General features: G+C 44.6%; 1 protein-coding gene across 3 annotated transcripts in view; it reads right to left on the bottom strand.

Annotated features, from left to right (window-relative positions):
• Positions 1–20,274, bottom strand: part of CSMD2 (CUB and Sushi multiple domains 2) — a 909,603-nt gene that overhangs the window by 103,145 nt on the left and 786,184 nt on the right. For all 3 annotated transcript variants that reach the window (XM_083173665.1, XM_083173666.1, XM_083173667.1), the window contains 2 exons: positions 16,493–16,687; positions 14,929–15,045 (listed from right to left, as the gene is read on the bottom strand). In XM_083173665.1, coding sequence (XP_083029791.1) covers positions 14,929–15,045; positions 16,493–16,687 — 312 coding nt within the window. The remainder of the gene's footprint in view (positions 1–14,928; positions 15,046–16,492; positions 16,688–20,274) is intronic.

Here is a 20,274-nt window from a genome sequence, read left to right as displayed (position 1 = left end):
GTGGGGGAGGAGGCAGCACTTAGAGCTGGCGCTGCTCCAAGCACTGCCTCCTCCATTGGTGTGGACGGGACCAGATTAACCTTGTCACACCACAAAGCAACATGGCAATGAAGTGGTGAGAACCCTTATTTTTTTTACCGGTTTGTATTGCCATGTTGCTACCGGTTTGTGGGACCCGGTAACCCCTTTCACATCGCACCAATTACTGGGTCGAACCAGGCAGAAACCGGCATGAACATTAGGCGCGATGTGGAAGGGGTATAAAACTTTTGGCACAGGAGGGAGATGTATTTATTATTTACTTGTGGTGGAAATGATTACTCAGATGTCCAATGGTCCACCCAATGTTTGTGAAAGTTATACTGTGTCTTTGTATTCATGTAGCGGATCTGAGAAGCCATGGGTGGGAGACGGGTTCCAGACATAGTGGACATAGAAGGAGAATAGAAGAATAGAATATGGTGCTGAGGACAGCAAGGCACAATGGGGCAGATGTATGAACCAGCGTTAAGTGCAAAAATGCACTTAACGCTGGTTAACTGGGGGGGATTACGATTTCCCTAATGTATCACTAGCGCACCTAACGTGCGCTAGTGACAGCCCGCCGAGTTATGCTCGGCGGGGCTGTCCCCTGCAAAAACCCCCAGGGATTAACGGCCGGGGCGATGTATTAACAGCCTTCAAGGCGTTAATTCACCCCGGCCGCTTCCCCAGCTCAGGGCAAGCGTTGACCTATCCCCCACTGTGGGGACAATGCTAGCCCTGCGACTGGCTTGGGCTGCGCTGGAGATCTCTCGGTTTTAGCGAGATCTCGCGCATGCCCAGAAAGCCGGCTAGGTCGGGGGACTGCGAGTGCGCATGTGCGGGGCGGTGAGGGAACCGATAAGGAGAGCCGTTCACGCTGGGGATAACGGCTCTCCTTATCTGCTTAATACATCTGCCTATAACGTTTGCCTGCTTCTCCACGTTATGCTGGAGAAGCGGGACTCATTATTCGCCAAACGTTATAGGCAGATCAATACATCTGCCCCAATGGCTGAAGCATTGTGAGGACAGTGAACCATGCAAGGGGCTGTTGTACTAGGGCCATTTTTTTAACACATGGGTTTACTCCATGTGGCACTGTCCCTATCTCGCCCTATGTACCTCTGTGCTGTATCTTCCGTGATGGTTTGCGGTGTTTTGGCTTAGAGAGGAGATGGCTTGCTGGAGAGACTGGCTGAACCACGCGTCCGTGGCAGCCGCTGCACTGTTCCTCCGTCTCTGCAGTCACCCGGAAGTCGCCGGAAGTTCTCACGGCGGGTTGTTCTGAGTTACTGCGGGTAGTGGGGGCAACGTGCCGCTGGAGATAGAAGTTTGTAGATGCTTCCAACGCGTTTCATGCGACTTGGACATAGGAAGTTGGATTTTTTATTTTTAAAAAAGGGGGGTTTTTTAATCATTAGGTGATCATTTTGTAATTAAGGTACCACTCATCTGTATAGTTATAAAAAAGCATTTAGTTCTATGTCTATGTTGAGGCCTCTTGGATCCATTGTTGTCATCTCATAGATCCATTTGGTCTCTGTTCTTCTAAGCTGTGTTACAAGGTCTCCTTCTCGCCAGTTTTCCTTTACTTTCTATAGAGACCAAATGGATCTATGAGATGAAAACAATGGATCCAAGAGGCCTCAACATAGACATAGAACTAAATGCTTTTTTATAACTATACAGATGAGTGGTACCTTAATTACAAAATGATCACCTAATGATTAATAAAACCCCCCTTTTTTTTAAATAAAAAATCCAACTTCCTATTTTTTTAATTTTATTCATTGAAACTTGAACAAAACCAGCAAGAAGATGGAAACATGCGTTTCCCACTCTTTTTACTAACTTCCGGGAATCAACTTCAAGTTTTTTTTAAATAAAGTTTTATCTATAAAAGAACAGTGTGCTCAGAAAGAAAATATCCTTGAAAAAGTGCGCCAAGTCGCATGAAACGCATTGGACAGCATCTACCAACTTCTATCTCCAGTGGCACGTTGCCCCCACTACCTGCAGTAACTCCGAACAACCCGCCGTGAGAACTTCCGTCGACGTCCGGGTGACGGCAGAGACGGAGGAACAGTGCAGCGGCTGCCACGGACGCGTGGTTCAGCCAGTCTCTCCAGCAAGCCATCTCCTCTCTGAGCCAAAACACCGCAGACCATCACGGAAGATACAGCACAAAGGTACATAGGGCGAGATAGAGACAGTGCCGCACGGAGCTATTTGTTCTTAAATCACAAAACACCTATTCCCCAAAACGGTGTAAACATTGCTTTTAACATATTTCTTTTACAGGTACCACTCATTATATTTACCCAGCACCCCGTATCACTACTCATCTTAATTAACAAAAATAGCGCTCTTTATTCTTTTTATCATTACTAATCCCGTTATAAGAGCTGCTGTAATAGGTTAGCGCAGAACCACACAACCTTACATGGGTTTACTCGGCAGCTGCCCTAGGGCCCCAAATTTCTAGGGGCCTTCCAGCAGGGGTTTACTGGTACCTACAGAGCTTCTTGTGAGGTTAATAGAGATTGCTGCCTGGCAATCTGGGAAACATTCTCTACCGGCCTGCAGCCAAACAGTTAATGGCTGTAGGGATGCTAATTGCTGCATGGCTGATAGCAGGTGGAGATACCCCGTAGGAAGATTATTTGGTACTTCTGTAGTTTCACGGCGCTGCCGCGCGCACACTCTGGCTCAGAAACTTGGCAGACTGCCAGAGGCTCTGATTAACCGTGCGCGTGCCGCTCTAGCTCAGACAGAGTGTGCTCGCGCCGCTGTAGCTGTACTGACAGCTACGTAAACAGCGTGGCGGCCGGGCAGCAGCAGCAGCGCGCTGCCCAGGCGCTGGCAGGTCACTGTGGTACTTGTAGTTCCACAGTGAAATAGGCAGCGCCTGGGCACCGCTGACAACAACGGGGGCAAGTGGACACACCCCGGGCACAATGCTGACGTGCCGGGGCTTGTAAAGTACTCACCCCGGCACACCGCTGTGTCCCCCATGTACACGTTAAATTCAATGGCTTGCAGCCTAGATCTAGGCGCTAATGCGCCTGGATTCACACTCCCTGCAAGCCGCAAAGAAGGAGGGGGGCGCCTGGATTTAGGCGCAAAACCCTCTGAATCCAGGCGCCTTGAAAGCCGCTAAGAAGGAGGGGGGCGCCTGGATTTAGGCGCAAAATCCAGGCTCCCTGGGAGCCGCAAAGGTGGTTTAGCATCTAAATTTAGACGCTAAAGCGTCTGGATTTAGTTGGGTGTAGGGGTACATCTAAATTTAGACGCAAAAGCATCTAAATTTAGCTGGGTTTAGGGGTACACTATTAAAACCCGTCCACAGTGGCAGCAGTCGACGCAACAGCTGTCGACCGTGTAAATCCCACTATCCACGCCCACCCGAAGCGTGGCGAGCGCAGCGAGCCCCGCGAGGGGCAGCGGTACGCGTCCTACGACCTTTTCATACCCCCACTATCCACAACGGCGTGGAGTTGAGAATAGATTAGTGTGGCGAGCGCAGCGAGCCACCGAGCCCGAAGCGTGACGAGCGCAGCGAGCCCCACGAGGGGACGCTGACACCTGTGAAGCCCGCGAGGGGACGCGGATAGCTGTGAAGGTATCCGCGTCCCCTCGCGGGCTTCACAGGTGTCAGCGTGCGCTCGCCACGCTTCGGGCTCGGTGGCTCGCTGCGCTCGCCACACTAATCTATTCTCAACTCCACGCCAACGTGGATAGTGGGGGTATGAAAAGGTCATAGGACGCGTACCGCCGCCCCTCGCGGGGCTCGCTTTGGGTGGGCGTGGATAGTGGGATTTACACGGTCGACAGCTGTTGCGTCGACTACTGCCACTGTGGACGGGTTTTAATAGTGTACCCCTAAACCCAGCTAAATTTAGATGCTTTTGCGTCTAAATTTAGATGTACCCCTACACCCAACTAAATCCAGACGCTTTAGCGTCTAAATTTAGATGCTAAACCACCTTTGCGGCTCCCAGGGAGCCTGGATTTTGCGCCTAAATCCAGGCGCCCCCCTCCTTCTTTGCGGCTTTCAAGGCGCCTGGATTCAGAGGGTTTTGCGCCTAAATCCAGGCGCCCCCCTCCTTCTTAGCGGCTTTCAGGGCGCCTGGATTCAGAGGGTTTTGCGCCTAAATCCAGGCGCCCCCCTCCTTCTTTGCGGCTTGCAGGGAGTGTGAATCCAGGCGCATTAGTGCCTAGATCTAGGCTGCAAGCCATTGAATTTAACGTGTACATGGGGGACACAGCGGTGTGCCGGGGTGAGTACTTTACAAGCCCCGGCACGTCAGCGTTGTGCCCGGGGTGTGTCCACTTGCCCCCGTTGTTGTCAGCGGTGCCCAGGCGCTGCCTATTTCACTGTGGAACTACAAGTACCACAGTGACCTGCCAGCGCCTGGGCAGCGCGCTGCTGCTGCTGCCCGGCCGCCACGCTGTTTACGTAGCTGTCAGTACAGCTACAGCGGCGCGAGCACACTCTGTCTGAGCTAGAGCGGCACGCGCACGGTTAATCAGAGCCTCTGGCAGTCTGCCAAGTTTCTGAGCCAGAGTGTGCGCGCGGCGGCGCCGTGAAACTACAGAAGTACCGATTATTTTTTTACTCAAGTATGGGCCCCAGTGCATTGCTTTGCCTGGGGCCCCCAATGCCATTAAGATGGCCCTGTGCGGTACACTTATATGGTGTCCATGTACACATACTGTATTGTTTTTCCATGTAAACATTATACTTGTGTTTTTACTTTGGTCACTGTCGGACTAATGCATGTCTAACTATTGTCGAGCTCTAACTAAAGCACCTACTGTATGCAAGTGCCCTCAGTTTGGGACTGCTAGAATGTGCATGGTAACCTCTTCATTCTACTTGTAAGTTATGTCCCTGTAATGTCTGTGTTATGTCTACACCACATGCCATCATTCTGCGAATTGTATTACAGTTTTTGCTATAATAGTTAAATGTATTCTTGTACTATGCTTACTTGGACTCATGCATTACAATGCATTTAAGTATTATTCTTACATTGATATTACTAGTAAGTCCATTATTATTATTATTATTATTATGAAAATATGTCATTCTGTCCTATGTATTTGCTTTAAGAGAATGTACTACTTGTGGCTCTATTAATGCAGAGTTTATCATACTATTATACATATCAGTTTTCCGTCCATGTGTGGCTTTTCTTCTACAGCATAACCATCGTAGTGCGCCCAAAATGGCTGCCTTATTTGGTATGCCTGCCGACAGGATGAAAAACACATGGACCCGATGGTTACAGTGGGACACTAGCACTAGGACGCTGAAACAACCCATTTTGTGTTATCTCTTCTAGGCCTGATCTATTTCTCCCAAGGTAATCCTACGTTGTGCGCCCAAGACGGCTGCCGTGCCTGGTACCTTTTATGGTGGGAATATATAACCCATAGAAGTTATTACCAAAAATGGCTGCACCAACCCAGCAGTATGCTTAATGTGCTCTCTACGTTAAGTCCTTAATTCTCTCTGTTTTCCAACTTCATGCAATTCTAATGCCTTTGTTCAATACAGCTGTCACAATATGCAAGTATTTCAGTGTTACCTGCTTGTGAAATCCTGCTGGCTTTGTCTTATGCTGCTGACAGCTCTGTATAGTTGAACATTGCATGCTGATTACAGCTTCTGGTCCACTTCATGCTGCAGGAAAGTCTGTGTGATCTGAGCTCTGCTAATTAGTTACAACACCTGGTGAATCTCTCCTGCAAGGAAGTTCTGTGTAAACTGACCATGCTCAGCCCTCGTTGATTAAGGCACCTGTGAGTATCCAGCTAATTGTGCTTTCTATAAAAGGCAGTCTCTGGCAGACAGAGGGCGGTATTCAATGTGAATACTTGCGACGTGCAGCGAATCCTGTTTAGGATTCGCTGCACATTCGCCATGGGTCGCCGCGTTCCGGAGCCTCGCCAGCTCCGGTATTCAACGAGTCAGGGGCTCGCTGCCCCTGACCGGCGAATATGAGCTCCTGCGGCGAACGCTGCAGGGAGCCTGAGGACGGTGGCAGGCAGGGAGATGGAAGTCTCCCTGCCTGCCCCACAACGTTTGTGGGGGGAAAGTTGGCTCCCCGGGTGCCAGGCAGCACAGGCTGCCCCCCGGGGGTGCCATCAGGGGACCGGGCATATTCACTACACCCGATCATGAATTTGTAATGATCGGTTGAAGTGAATATATGAATATCTAATGAGCGGCTCGGCTCCGGCGCCCCCTGCTGGCTGGTCAGTGTAAAAAAAAATATATATATATTTTTTTAATTAAATATATATTCATGTGCTTACAGCACATAAATAAAAATAGCATGCCCCTCCTCAGAATAAAATTCCGGATTTTTTTACACCAAATGTAAAAAACAAAACACTTTATTTTAAAAGTTCACATTCCACTTCACCATAAAAAGATAGCGATTGCTACTCGGTGAATCATGGCGAAAAAAACCTTCAAATGTGATCGCCATCTGGTCATTGAATAGGGTGATTCACCATTTTAGTCAGAAATTCGCCAAACAGCACAAATTCGCCATAAAAAAATCAGGCTCATTGAATACCGCCCAGAGGCTGCCAGAGTATAGGTTCACTAACCTGCTCCAGCGTTCCCAGTGCTTGGTCATATCCAGTGTTACCAGTGTATGATTCCGGCTATTCTACTGACTATTCTCCTGCCTGCTCCCTGCCCAGTGTTTACCAGCACCATGTGGGAAACCTGATCAGGGGACCGCGACCGGCGTACCAAGTGCAGCGAAGCCCAAATCCGCTTGGAGGGGTCACTGGTGAAAACCACCGGTACGGTTAGACTCCGCACCCCTGAGTCAGGTCAAGCCAATTCCCGGTCTGGCATTCACCCGTCTGAGTTAAAAACCGTGACAATAGCATGTTTTTGATGTATTTTAAGCGACTTTGAGTCCTATGGGAGAAAAGCGCTATATAAATAAAATTATTATTATTATTTAATGAAGAGATCCCAGTGTGTCAATTATTTATGTGTCCGAGATCCAGTTTCCATAAGCTGATACTTATTAGAAGCAGCTTGACTGATATTCCAAACACACATACTGTAGCACATGGTCATATTGGGGTTGTTACCAGGTACTATTAGTTAAGCACTTTTCAGCCATCTGGCACTGTGCAAAGTCAAATTTCCAATACGACAGATGTGCTTTCATATAAGCACATTAACTTTTTCTTTCCCCTTACTTTACATAATTTGTTAAATATTAGGCAAGAGGTGAAATGAGCAGTATAATTGTCATTTAATAAGGGGGTGGACAAAGGGGACATAAGTAAGCAGCACTTAGACATGAGTCTGTTCAAAGGTAATGAACCTGCATTTGTTCATTACCTTTGAACGTGGCTAACTGTGTGATTTTGGGTGAAAATATATATTTTGTTTCGGCAGTCCAAATTGGATAGTCTGAAAAAAAAAAAAGTTGAAACATGGAGAAAATACTGTACAGCCGATTTTTCCTCAATAATTGGATATGGGGCATCGCCAGCAAAAGCTGGCGATGCCCCATAAAAGCCTATGGGCTTCTACAGCAACCCACCGCCGCCCCGCACAGACCCCCGCTGCCATGCACGGAGTACCACTTAACTGTGTCCGGGCAGCACAGCGCTGTGCTGCTTGGACCTGTGACCTCCTCCTCCCTGCACTGTAATCCTCTTCCGGGTGCAGGGAGGATGAGGAGAGCAGCCCACAGCAGCAGCACATCATCCGGCCGGGTGAGGGAGGGGGGAGCCGCCGGGACCCATTTACGTCACCGGCTAAATCCAAAGGACAGCTCTTAACGCAAGAGCTGTCCTTTGCCATAATTAGCGCATATGTTACAGCATATGGGATAATTATGTCTGCGGTAGCCAGCGATGTGCGGCGGACCATGGGTGCGTATATTAGAGAATCCCGCCCTATATTTTTTAGATAACTGAATACTGCCCATGATCCTTAGTACTTTTTAACCCCTTCCTGACACAGCATGTTTTTGCCTTCCTGACAGAGCCCTTTTTTTCAAATCTGACATGTATCACTTAAGTGGGGATAACTTTTTTTTGCTTTTACTTATCCCAGTGATTTTGAGATTGTTTTTTCGTGACACATTGTACTTCAAGTTAGTGGTAAATTTTCGTTGATACAGTCTGTGTTTTTTTGTGAAAAATACCAAAATGTCGGAAAAAAATGGAAAATTTAGCAATTTGCAAAATGTTAAATTTTCTGCTTGTGAGACAAATAATCATACCACTCAAAATAGTTAATAACTAACATAGACCATATGTCTACTTTATGTTTCCATCATTATTTCAACTTCCTTTTAATTTTTTTGGACACTAGGAGGCTTACAATATGAATAGCAAATTTTCAAATTTTCAAGAAAATTTCAAACACTGATTTTTTTAGGGACCAGTTCAGTTCTGATGTGACTTTGAGGGACTTGTATGTGAGACACCCCCATAAATGATACCATTTCAAAAACTGCACCCCTCACAGTATTCAAAACAGCATTTTGGAAGTTTGTTAACCCTTTAGGTGTTTCACAGGAATTAAAACAAAGTGTAGGTGAAATTTCAAAATTTCATTTTTTTTGCAGATTTGCAATTTTAATACATTTTTCTAAGGAACACAGTACATTTTACTAGAGAAATGTGACTAAAAATTTATTCCCCCAATTCTTTTGTTTTCATAAATATCCTATATGTGGCCCTAGTGTGCACGTTGACCAAACCACAGGCTTCATAATAGAAGGAGCACCTACTTGATTTTGGAGCCTCCTTTTTATGAGATTATTTTTTAGGCACCATGTAGGTTTCTAGGCACCATAAGATGCTAAAAGTTAGGAACCTCCCCCACAAGTGACCCCATTTTGCAAACTACACCCTTCAGGGAATTCATATAGGGGTATAGTGTACATTTCAAACCCCCAGGGGTTTCACCAATTTTGATACAACTGGGCTGTGAAAATGAAAAAATTTAATTTTTCATTTTCACAGCTCAGTTGTATCAAAATTGGTGAAACCCCTGGGGGTTTGAAATGTACACTATACCCCTAGATGAATTCCCTAAAGGGTGTAGTTTGCAAAATGGGGTCACTTGTGGGGGGGTTCCACTGTATGGGTGCTTCAGGGGTCATTCAACCAGAATCTGTGCTGCAAAATCCAAAAATCACTCCTTCCCTTCTGAGTCCTGCCATGCACCCAAATGGTATTTTTTGGTCACATGTGAGGCATTGCCGTACTCGGGAGAAATTGGGGCACAGATTTTGGGGTGCTTTGTCTCCTTCATTCCTTGTGAAAATGAAAAATTTGGAGCCAGAACTGCATTTTTGTGTAAAAAATTAAATTTTTCATTTTCACAGCTCAGTTGTATCAAAATTGGTGAAACCCCTGGGGGTTTGAAATGTACACTATACCCCTAGATGAATTCCCTGAGGGGTGTAGTTTGCAAAATGGGGTCACTTGTGGGGGGCTTCCACTGTATTGGTGCTTTGGGGGTCTTGCTAAATTTAATTTTTTACACAAAAATGCAGTTCTGGCTCAAAATTTTTCATTTTCACAAGGAATGAAGGAGACAAAGCACCCCAAAATCTGTGCCCCAATTTCTCCCGAGTACGGCAATGCCTCACATGTGACCAAAAAATACCAGTTGGGTGCATGGCAGGACTCAGAAGGGAAGGAGTGATATTTGGTGGTGGAATGAATGGTGGGTGCTATGTCGCATTAGCAAGACCCCCGAAGCTCCAATACAGTGGAACCCCCCTCACATGTGACCCCATTTTGCTCACCAGATTTGGGAGGGGGTCTGGCGCTGCGGCTGGTGGGGGGGTGGGAGGGGTGCTGGCGCTGCGGCAGCCGGGTGGGTGGGAGGGGGGACTGCCGGGTGGGAGGGGGGGGGGGGCTGGCGATCGGTGGTGATCGGTGCTGTACTTAACAGCACCGATCACCACCGATCACTGTGTTACCGAGCGGCTTAGCTGCCGGTAACACAGAAAACGCTGTGAATGGCTGTTCAGATTTGAACAGCCAATCACAGCGATCGCCGACCGGGGCTCAGGGACAGCAGACATCTCCAAACTGTCACCGCGTCTATGGACGCGGTGACAGTTTAAAACCATGACGTATATATACGTCTTCGGTCGGGAAGTACCTCCCGACCATGACGTATATATACGTCTTCGGTCGGGAATATCTATCTGTATATATATATATATATATATATATGCCCAGGGGTCTACACTGCTGTTATGTATGTATATATATATATATATATATATATATGTATATATATATATGTATATATATATGTATATATCTATATATATATATATGTGTGTATATACACACACATATATATATATATATATATATGTGTATATACACACATATATATATATATATGTGTATATACACACATACACACATACACACACACATATATATATATATATATATATATATAAATCATTTCATTTTATTTCTTTCATTTTTACATGGCCCCGTAGGCTGCTGCTGCTGCTGGCGGGGGGGAGGGAAGGGGGAGGCAGCGCTGCGGCGCTGCTGGATCAGAGCAGAGGGAGGAGAGCGACTGCTGGGCTGGGGTAAGAGCACAGGGCTGCCGGGTGGGTGGGAGGGGGGGTCTGCGGATCGGTGGTGATCGGTGCTGTACTTAACAGCACCGATCACCACCGATCTCTGTGTTACCGAGCGGCTTAGCCGCCGGTAACACAGGAAACGCTGTGAATGGCTGTTCAGATTTGAACAGCCAATCACAGCGATCGCCGACCGGGGGGGGCATCCCTGCCCCCCCCGGGCGGCGAGGGGGGATGTCTGCTGTCAGGGACAGCAGACATCTCCAAACTGTCACCGCATCTATAGACGCGGTGACAGTTTAAATCCATGACGTACATTTATGCCATGTGTCGGGAAGTACTTCCCGACCATGACGTAAATGTACGTCAAATGTCGGGAAGGGGTTAAAGATTTATTTGTTTCCATGTCTATCCAAACTATGTTTAAAGCCTCTACCAAATCTGAAAATGGGCATGGAATCCACATGACCAGGAGGTGATGTACTTTTTAGATCGATGGATGTTTTTCCTTGAAATACATGTTCTGTATAAATGTAGTTTTTAATGCATGCAGGTTGAACCGCTCAGTTTTTTTTATGTTATGTTTAATTTATGGTTGTCTAGATCAGTGTTTCTCAACCTTGATTCTCAACAGTGTATGTTTTCCAGGCCTCCACACAGAATCACAAGTGAAATAATTAGCTCCACCTTTGGATCTTTTAAAATGTGTCAGTGAGCAATAAGAGCAGCTGTTGGGTGACCTAGAAAATGTGAACTGTTGGGGGGGGGGGGGGGGGGGGGGAATTGGTACTAAATCCCGGCGGTCGGAATCCCAGCGTTCAAAATCCTGATTCCGGAATCCCGACCGCTGAAATCCCGACAAGGGGGGACGGGACGTTTTCTTTTTTACTTTTTCATATTTTACCATCCATTCTAATGGAAACAGTAAAGTGGTAGCGGAGTGAGGCAACTGGCCCTAAGCCTAGCGAGCAAAAGAAGCAATTCAAGGCTCTTTGGTACATTCATTTGGGGTCCAGGTGATTAAATGAACAAACTGAAACAAAAAAAACATGAAGAAATCATGCTGACCTTTTCATGCATCAACCATTCCACGTCGACATTTTGCTTGTGTCAACCTTTTGTTTATGATGACCTTGTACATGTTGATAATTGTGTGTTGACCTATTGGCTGGACTTGGACACTGTCTACCATTTAAACTGTAACCCCAACCCACAAATGGCATTCATTATATAAAGCAGTTCTCAGGGGGGGGAATTAAGTTTCTAAATTTAAGAAAAGGAAGTAAACAGTACAAAGTAAAATATTTCTGGAGAAAAGCTATAGTTTGTCATTTCTCAAATTACAAAAAAAAAGTTATTTCTTAACATTTTTATAGAAAAGTACTAAAACAGATCTGTGCAAAGACTAAAAGTCAATAGAATTGAAAATGAACCATAAATAAATTAATAGCAATTGACAAAATCTACCTTTATACATTTTGCATAGAATACAGAATACATTGGACCACATTAGAAGCAGTCCTAATACACATGGGAATGGCCAGTTGACCATGACCTTAATATAATTTGTTGTATTGTTAATATTTAATGCCTCCCTTGTTGTAATATGCCCTTTCCCAGTACACAACACTCAAAAGTCCTGTGATCTGATTGTTGCTATAGCACTGGGACTATATAAAGAGCACAGAACAAGGGATACATGACATTAACACATTGCCCTCTGGGGAAGCATTTTTAAGGAAAGAACTTGAAAGAGTCTCTCTCTCTCTCTCTAAATCTATTTTTGTTTCTCTCTAGCGATGGCCATTGTTGCCTTTGCCATCGATGGCAAAAGTGCAACTAGCCATCGATGGTGTATAAGTATGCAATGGATGGCCATCAATGTTTTCACAGAACCAATGGTCATCCATTTGCTTTGAAAGATTGGCCTTTGGGCCAATCAATATTTGGGGCAGGGCTTTGTGGGTGTTGGGGGTAGAGCTATGCTCCGTGTCCCAGCACCTTGATGAAAAAAGAAAAACAAAACTATTCAGTTAAGCCTGACATCGATGGTGGGAAACCATCTGGTTATCCCCCATCAATGTCAAAACTATTCGACATCGGCAATAAACCATCAATGATTTCTAATCATCGATGGTCGATGGCCATCCCTATTTCTCTCCCTCTCTATGGGGGTCATTCAGATCTGATCGCTGATGGGTGATTCTGCAGAGGCCGGCAATCAGATAGTCGCTGCCCAGTGTGAAAACCCACCCTGTGCAAACCTGCGAATGACTTGCAAATGGATCGCTGATCGGATGACAGCTACAAATCCATTTGCAGCTCACTCACCATTGAATAATTTTTTTGGTCTGTGCAAGTGTGCATAACTCTGACCCTTCCACAACTCTGCGACAGAGATGGGATGATCGAGGGCAGTGGAGACATCACACACCCTCCTGTCAGCCAATTTGCAAGGGGATTGGGTACTCTTTACTTAGCACGGCGCCCATCGCGGGCATTGAATGCACTAAAAAATCGGGTGCGACGCGACCGACACGTTGCCCGCAATTTTCCATAGGGAACAATGTTAAATGTCTCAATTGACCCGATTTTCCTGTTCAATGCCTCAATTGACCCGATTTTTCCATAGGAAACAATGTTAAATGGCCCACAGAGGCCAAATAGGCACCCTGAAGTGTGAAATGGCCCCCACAATTGTTAACGCCACCCCACGATCAACGTGAACCCGAAGCGTGGCGAGCGCAGCGAGCCCGCGAGGGGCGGCGGTACGCGTCCTACGACCTTTTCATACCCCCACTATCCACGTCGGTGTGGAGTTGAGAATAGAATAGTGTGGCGAGCGCACGCGGATACCTGTGAAGCCCGCGAAGGGACGCGTTTACCTGTTAAGGTATCCGCGTCCCCTCGCGGGGCTCGCTGCGCTCGCCACGCTTCGGGCTCGGTGGCTCGCTGCGCTCGCCACACTATTCTATTCTCAACTCCACGCCGACGTGGATAGTGGGGGTATGAAAAGGTCGGAGGACGCGTACCGCCGCCGCTCGCCACGCTTCGGGTTGACGTTGATCGTGGGGTGGCGTTAACAATTGTGGGGGCCATTTCACACTTCAGGGTGGCTATTTGGCCTCTGTGGGCCATTTAACATTGTTTCCTAACGAAAAATTGGGTCAATTGAGGCATTGAACATGAAAATCGGGTCAATTGAGACATTTAACATTGTTCCCCTGTGGGAAATCGCGGGCATCGCGTCGGTCGCGTCGCACCCGATTTTTAGTGCATTCAATGCCCGCGATTTTTTTACCTGTGATGCCCACGATCAAAATCGTGGGCGCCGTGCTAGGTAAAGAGTACCGGGGATTGTAATTAGATTTTTCCTAGTTTTTTGTCACCGTTTGGCCTCGCACATGCATGCCACCATCCGCACGCATGCAAATTTGTGCCACAGATCAGCTATGAATAACCCCTTTTTTCTCTTTCTACCTTGATGTCTCTCACCCAGGGGCCCACATTTATAATGCGATCTGGGCGGAATATTACAGCCCAAGATTGCATTGTAAAATTCGATCCTATCATCTGAATGTACTATCCCTCAGGTGCGATGTGCTGAGCCTGGCGCCGGGGGTCTGGGCATGCACAGTTAGCACTAACCCCCCGCCGACCCCGACAGCAGAGCAATTCGAAGCCCATAGGCTACCGCCATCTCAGAATGGCGGTAGCCCAGGGATGCAAAGTGCTACTGCCTGATGTTGATACATCTGGCAACTTCACATCCCCCATAGAAACCTATGGGGGATGCAGCCGGCGGCGGTGCAGGAGGGATCTCCGATCCCTGCTGCGGACCCTCCTGATACATTTGGATGATACCTAGTATTTGCGGCTAACCCGTTTTCATGGATTTAGCCATAAACATTGATTGATAAATGCAGCCCTCAATCTCCCCACAGCAGCTTTGAATTCCTTTTGAGAAAATGTTCTACTTTTCAACAGACTACTGGGAACTACAGGACTCACAAACTATGCAGGGTGAATATAAACATTTAACATTTTGGAACACAACAACATCTTGAGAGTCAGTCAGAATGGAAATCGATGTTTTGTTGATTATAGCAATTGTACATACAGTATTAAACCATCATTGTTCCTCTTGTAAAGTTTTTTCAGCAGTAATTTCATCATCATCTCAGTCCGTAATAGGACTGAGATGCAAAAGTGACACCAAATTTGACATTTAAACAAAAATCAGGAAAAAAGAACTGTACTGTAGGAATCATTTCTATTTGTCTCTCACCATAATCCTTTGGAACAACAATGAAATAAGAGCAACTCTGGCCAGAGGTATAGTTACTGGGGTAATTGGGAGACAATATCACTCCATCTTGACTTACATATTGTCCTCCACAGGGAGCTAGAAGATAGGAAGGAAACAAAAATAATAATAAACTCACAATATGGCTCACAATTGTTTATGTAAATGTTATGACATTAGAGATTTAAAACTTAATTTAAAGCTGCACTACCACCTGGCATATTATTACACAGCCGCTTTCCCAGAAGCCTTGGTGGCTGCTATTTTTTGCCATTTCTCCTGAGGCTACTGTTAATCTCACAGTGCTAGCAGAGAACTAGGACTGGATGACAATGCAGAGAGGCCTGCGAGCGGTAACATCACTAAATAACCATCATTTAGACACTGTACGGACAATCTCCTTCTGCAACTAAAAGTAGTGAATTAAAACGTTCCCAACTTTTGTTGGTGGTGCAGCTTTAATATTGCAGTCATGCAGGCCAGGCTAAATTAATAATTGATTAGAGGAGATTTGCTAAACATCCATTAATTAATTCAGCGCTGGTAACTGCACTAGAAAACTAAGCAGGAACTCTGGGAGCAGAGCATTTTGTATTGGGTGGTAGGGGTCATGTTGGAGAGGCTGACAAACTACTGAGCAGATTCAGATTATTGTAACTAAACAAGGAAATTAACTACATTTCCAAAATAATAATGTACCAACACTATAAAACAAAAGAAATGAAAAAAAAAAAGAAGTTCTGGGCCAATCTAGTACAAGAAGAGTAAACATAATACATTGGGGTAAATGTAATAAGATGGGAAGATGGGAGTTCTACTGAAGATGGGATGGAAGATAGCAACCAATCAGATTCTATCTATTATCTTCTAGAACGTGCTAAATAAATAAGTTGTAGAATCTAATAGGTTGCTATGGGCAACATTCCATCTTCAATAGAACTATCATCTTAGAAAATGTCCCCCTTTGTATCTGTAGTTATACATAGTAATAGTTGTATCATAAGGAATATATTTAATTCTACAAGAAAATGTGTGATCCATTATACAGATGGAACAGCTCTCGCTCTTGCAGAGACTGACGCTTCCATCGCCAGACCTGACATCCGCCAGTTCCCGCCAGGGGGCGCATGCCCGAGATGCTCGAGCGTCATGTGGCAACGGAGCTCCCTGCCACCGAATGCCACCTCCCTGGTGCCCATCGATAGTCCCCATTGCCGCCCGACCCCCCCCTAACCCTGCCCGTCTCCGCTGCAGGGTCCCATCGCCCAGCCACTGCGAAACTGGGACACGCGTGCACGTGAGACACACGCGCGTCCCAGTTTGATGGAGTCCCTCTCCGAGAGCCAGTGGGGACGTTCTGGCAAGAGCTGGGTAATGAAGAGAGGGGCTCCATCTGTAATTAACATAACAAAATAGTACTCCAATTTTATTCTTTTTAGTTATACACGTCTGTACTGAGGACAATGTTTAAATTATATCTAAATGGATCATGTTGCCTGTAGACAATAGTTTCCTCAAATAGAAACAGCTTAAGATGTGAGTTTACCTATACATGTAGGGCGAGGATAGTTCCATATTGGCTTTCCATCTCCTCCCATCACACAGGTCAGAGTAGAGGCTCCCTCAATCTCATAGCCGCTGTCACAGTAGTAAGTTACAGTGGAGCCAAGTTTTAAGTCACTCCCAACACGGGTACCATTTTTTATTGCTCCTGGATCAAAACAGGACTCCCTGGGATTTTCTGGAGGATTACAAGACAAATATTCAGAGCAAATTCATCTGGACGCTATAACATCAATATATACAAAGTCAATTTCCATGTGCCTAAAAATAGTCTGCTGTGACTTTGTGTATCACAACTAAAATGTGAGAGACAATCAGAATGATTCATTTGTACAAGATAAATAAAGTTATGTATAGTAATGTGTCTATATTCATCTATCCCCCATGCGCTACAAGTCACATTATGGATGACGCGTGAGTTCCGTGTAACTTTGTAGCACCGGCATCTGTGTTATTAGCAAAATGGAGCAAATAGGATGCACAAGCTTCTTCTGTTGATTATAATTATATGTGGCATACCTACAATTAGTGTGTGACTGTAGCTATACATACAAAATTACACATTAAAGTGCTTTCCAGGAAAACTGTAACGTAGTATCTTATATGCAGATGAGATGCACCCATAATCATTTTAGTCAGCAGAAGCTGCTTGTGAGTATTATTTCCTCCATTTTGCGAATAAGACGCATTTTAACACATAGTCACAAAAAATACACCTCTCACGGCAAGACTAGAATGGCTGTTTAACATGAAAGGAAGCTAGATGGGCACATTGGTATAATGATTGTAATTTTCAATTTGTTCTTACTAACCGAGTTTTCGAGTGAGAAGATGCTATAGTATGTTATTAGAAATGGCAGAGGGCAGAGGTTAAGTATAAGAATCCTTTACATTGTAAGCTCCATGTTGGTCAAACGTAGGGGTTATTCACTCGTAATGAGAGGTTATGGTGCATAAAAACATAAGGGAAACAGGTCACATGTTGGCTACAATGTGGAGAATCAGGAGTACACCTAGAAGGATATATTAGTGTACATAACAAATATCTCTCTCTTCCATCCACTCTGCACAGTATTTAAACATTCAACAGATATCTCCAGGAATTACTAGGAATCTATAATAACATGCATTTTAAAATGACAGAAGTCACTGTGCTGACCTCAATATGTGCCATTTTGGTGACATGAGGGAAAAATGAGAGAGAGTGCAATGCAGAGGGATTCAATATTCATGGTCCTGCATTCACTATAAATTGTTATAACTAAACTGCTCAAATCATTAAGCATCATTAACATCTGATAATAACAATTGGAGACGAATACAAGCCATACTTCTCTGTGGCTCTGTACTAACACAATGCAGCTCATGTGGAGATAGTCATAAAGCATGAAAGGAATAAAGTCCATTCAGACTTTAAAGTGTTTTACTGAAGTGTGACAGCGCTTTCAAAACACACATAATGGAGGCCACCCTGCCCTCCCGCAATGCAAAACCCTCGTCTCATCCCAATTTCATTTTTTTCCCTCTTTCTTGGTTTGAAAACAGATTTTTTTTTACTTGTTATATTTCACAATGAATCTTTAACTACACAATATCTTTCTTGGAAGGAGAGTCAGTTGCATTCAGAAATCCAATGTTGTGTGGAAGAAAGGTATGCCTGGGTGCCAGGGTTACTATTCAGCTTTCAAAAGGATCTTACACACACACTTAAATGTTAAATGAAGGTTTCGTAAAAAGCAAGCTGACATTGACATAAGTTCTGCATACCTGACCAGAGCACTGGGCCTGACACGTTTCTCACAGATTGGTAACCCATATTTGTACTGGCCCTCTATTTTTATCAAAGGCAAACTCTATTAAAATGCCATTTTGCATCATGGCTGCCAAGCAAGTATTATAAATGATTCATACACTGGTCTCTTGATGGTGGCCAGAGTTTGGATTATTAGTCATTGATGTGTGCCCTTATTTTGGTTTAAAACCTCTTTTTTCAATGAAACTATTATCTGGAGCTGGAGAATAAAACTTACATTTACAACTAAACTGAAACATTCATGACACTGATTTAACAATGATAACAATAAATGATAACGATAAAAGCCATTAGGACTAGGTTATATATATTAAACATAACATTAAACTTTTTTAACCCTTTGAGTGCCAACATCTCTGTGTGAGTCGTTCAAAATATCCACTAAAAATCCCAACGTCGCTCACATTTGTTATATAAATTCAAATAGATATTTTTGTTTACGTAAAAGCAAAACTCTGTTGCACGCATGGTTACCCCATTGTGTTGATTATTGCACTGCATATACAATTCTATAGGTACTTCTGTTCTGATGGATACATTTATGCTCCAGCTTTTCTCTTTTTGTTTATTGGATAAATGTAAGCACGTGTACCGTGGGACTAGCAGTTATTGGGACCACATCATGCTTACTGGTAAAACTAGGACACTTGGAGAAGGCTGAGAGCAAAGAGAATCGTGTAGTAACCTGTGTGGCTCAAGTACACTCTAAGGACCATCTTGTTGTCTTAGTAATAAAGATAAATAACATCATAAGCACTTGATCTTTGGCTTCAGAACTGTCTTTATACTGAGAAGCGGAAACAAAAGCTCCAGTGGAGCAGAATGAATGCTTTGTGGATACACCTTGTGCATTTTCCCTGTGAGCTGTAGACTAATGCTACTATAATACATACATGTGTAAGCATCTGTGAAAGTATTCCTAATCTTTGTTAACCTTTATCAAACATAACCTATCAAATATACAGCATTCGCTTTCTGACAGCATATTCTCTCACAATATACAAATGTGACACCTGACACATTTCACAATTCACAAATAAAGAAATTCTAGAAAATTCACAAAGAAAGCAAATTTCCCAAAATGTATTTGCATTTGTTTAAGTTTTTATAATTTTATTTCTTTATTGGTTTGTTAAGTCATTAGACCACTCATAGGGGTTTAATTCAGCGTGGATCGCTAATGTGAGACTTCTCAATGGACTGCGAGGAGTAAACTGCCGCCCTCTGCAATATTGCGAGAAAGTTTCAAATGGATGACTAATTGTTATATTGTCGCAAATCCATAGGCTATTCCTGAACCATCAAAAGGATTTTACTGTCAGGGCAAATGTGAATAGGTCCAAGACTTCCACTCTAGAGGCTTCCACAGGCTAGAAGTGGTCAGCGCAGACATCAGAAACTCTCCTCAAAAACACACACCTGGGTTTTTCAGACACACCCAGAAAACGTCAGGATACTACCCCTAATGCCAGCTTCCTGTCAGCCAAACTGCAAGAAGACTATGATTACCATCCATACTCATTTTCTTAATTCCCCACGTATGCGCAGTCCTTCAATAATCACAAGATTTGTGAATTCTTTATTTACCTATCCATGCTGAATTAGCCCCATCAGGGCATGCCTTGACAAAGAAACCTTGCGTTGGCCACGGAGAGAGAGGGTGGAGGACATTGGACCAAGCTGGGAAAGGCTGCAGGAACGCCTGGTTTTATTATACTATCTGCCTATTTGTCTACATTTCTTATGTAGACCACAACACTTTGTGAGAGTCTATACAAATACATACAAATATACATACAAATATCAATCATCCTAAGTCATTCTAAAGTATTCATAACAAAGACCATTCAATAACCATAATTTAACTAAAATACCTCAATATCCCCCACTAGTATTAACTAATAACTAGCAGCAGTGAAGCTAGGGCGGAGCACGTGCTCCGGGCGACATAA

This window comes from Crinia signifera, chromosome 2, assembly GCF_055691185.1.
Source record: "Crinia signifera chromosome 2, ASM5569118v1, whole genome shotgun sequence".
Taxonomy (NCBI): domain Eukaryota; kingdom Metazoa; phylum Chordata; class Amphibia; order Anura; family Myobatrachidae; genus Crinia; species Crinia signifera.
The sequence above is the reverse complement of the archived record's forward strand: the minus strand, read 5'-3'. Positions and strand labels throughout refer to the sequence as shown.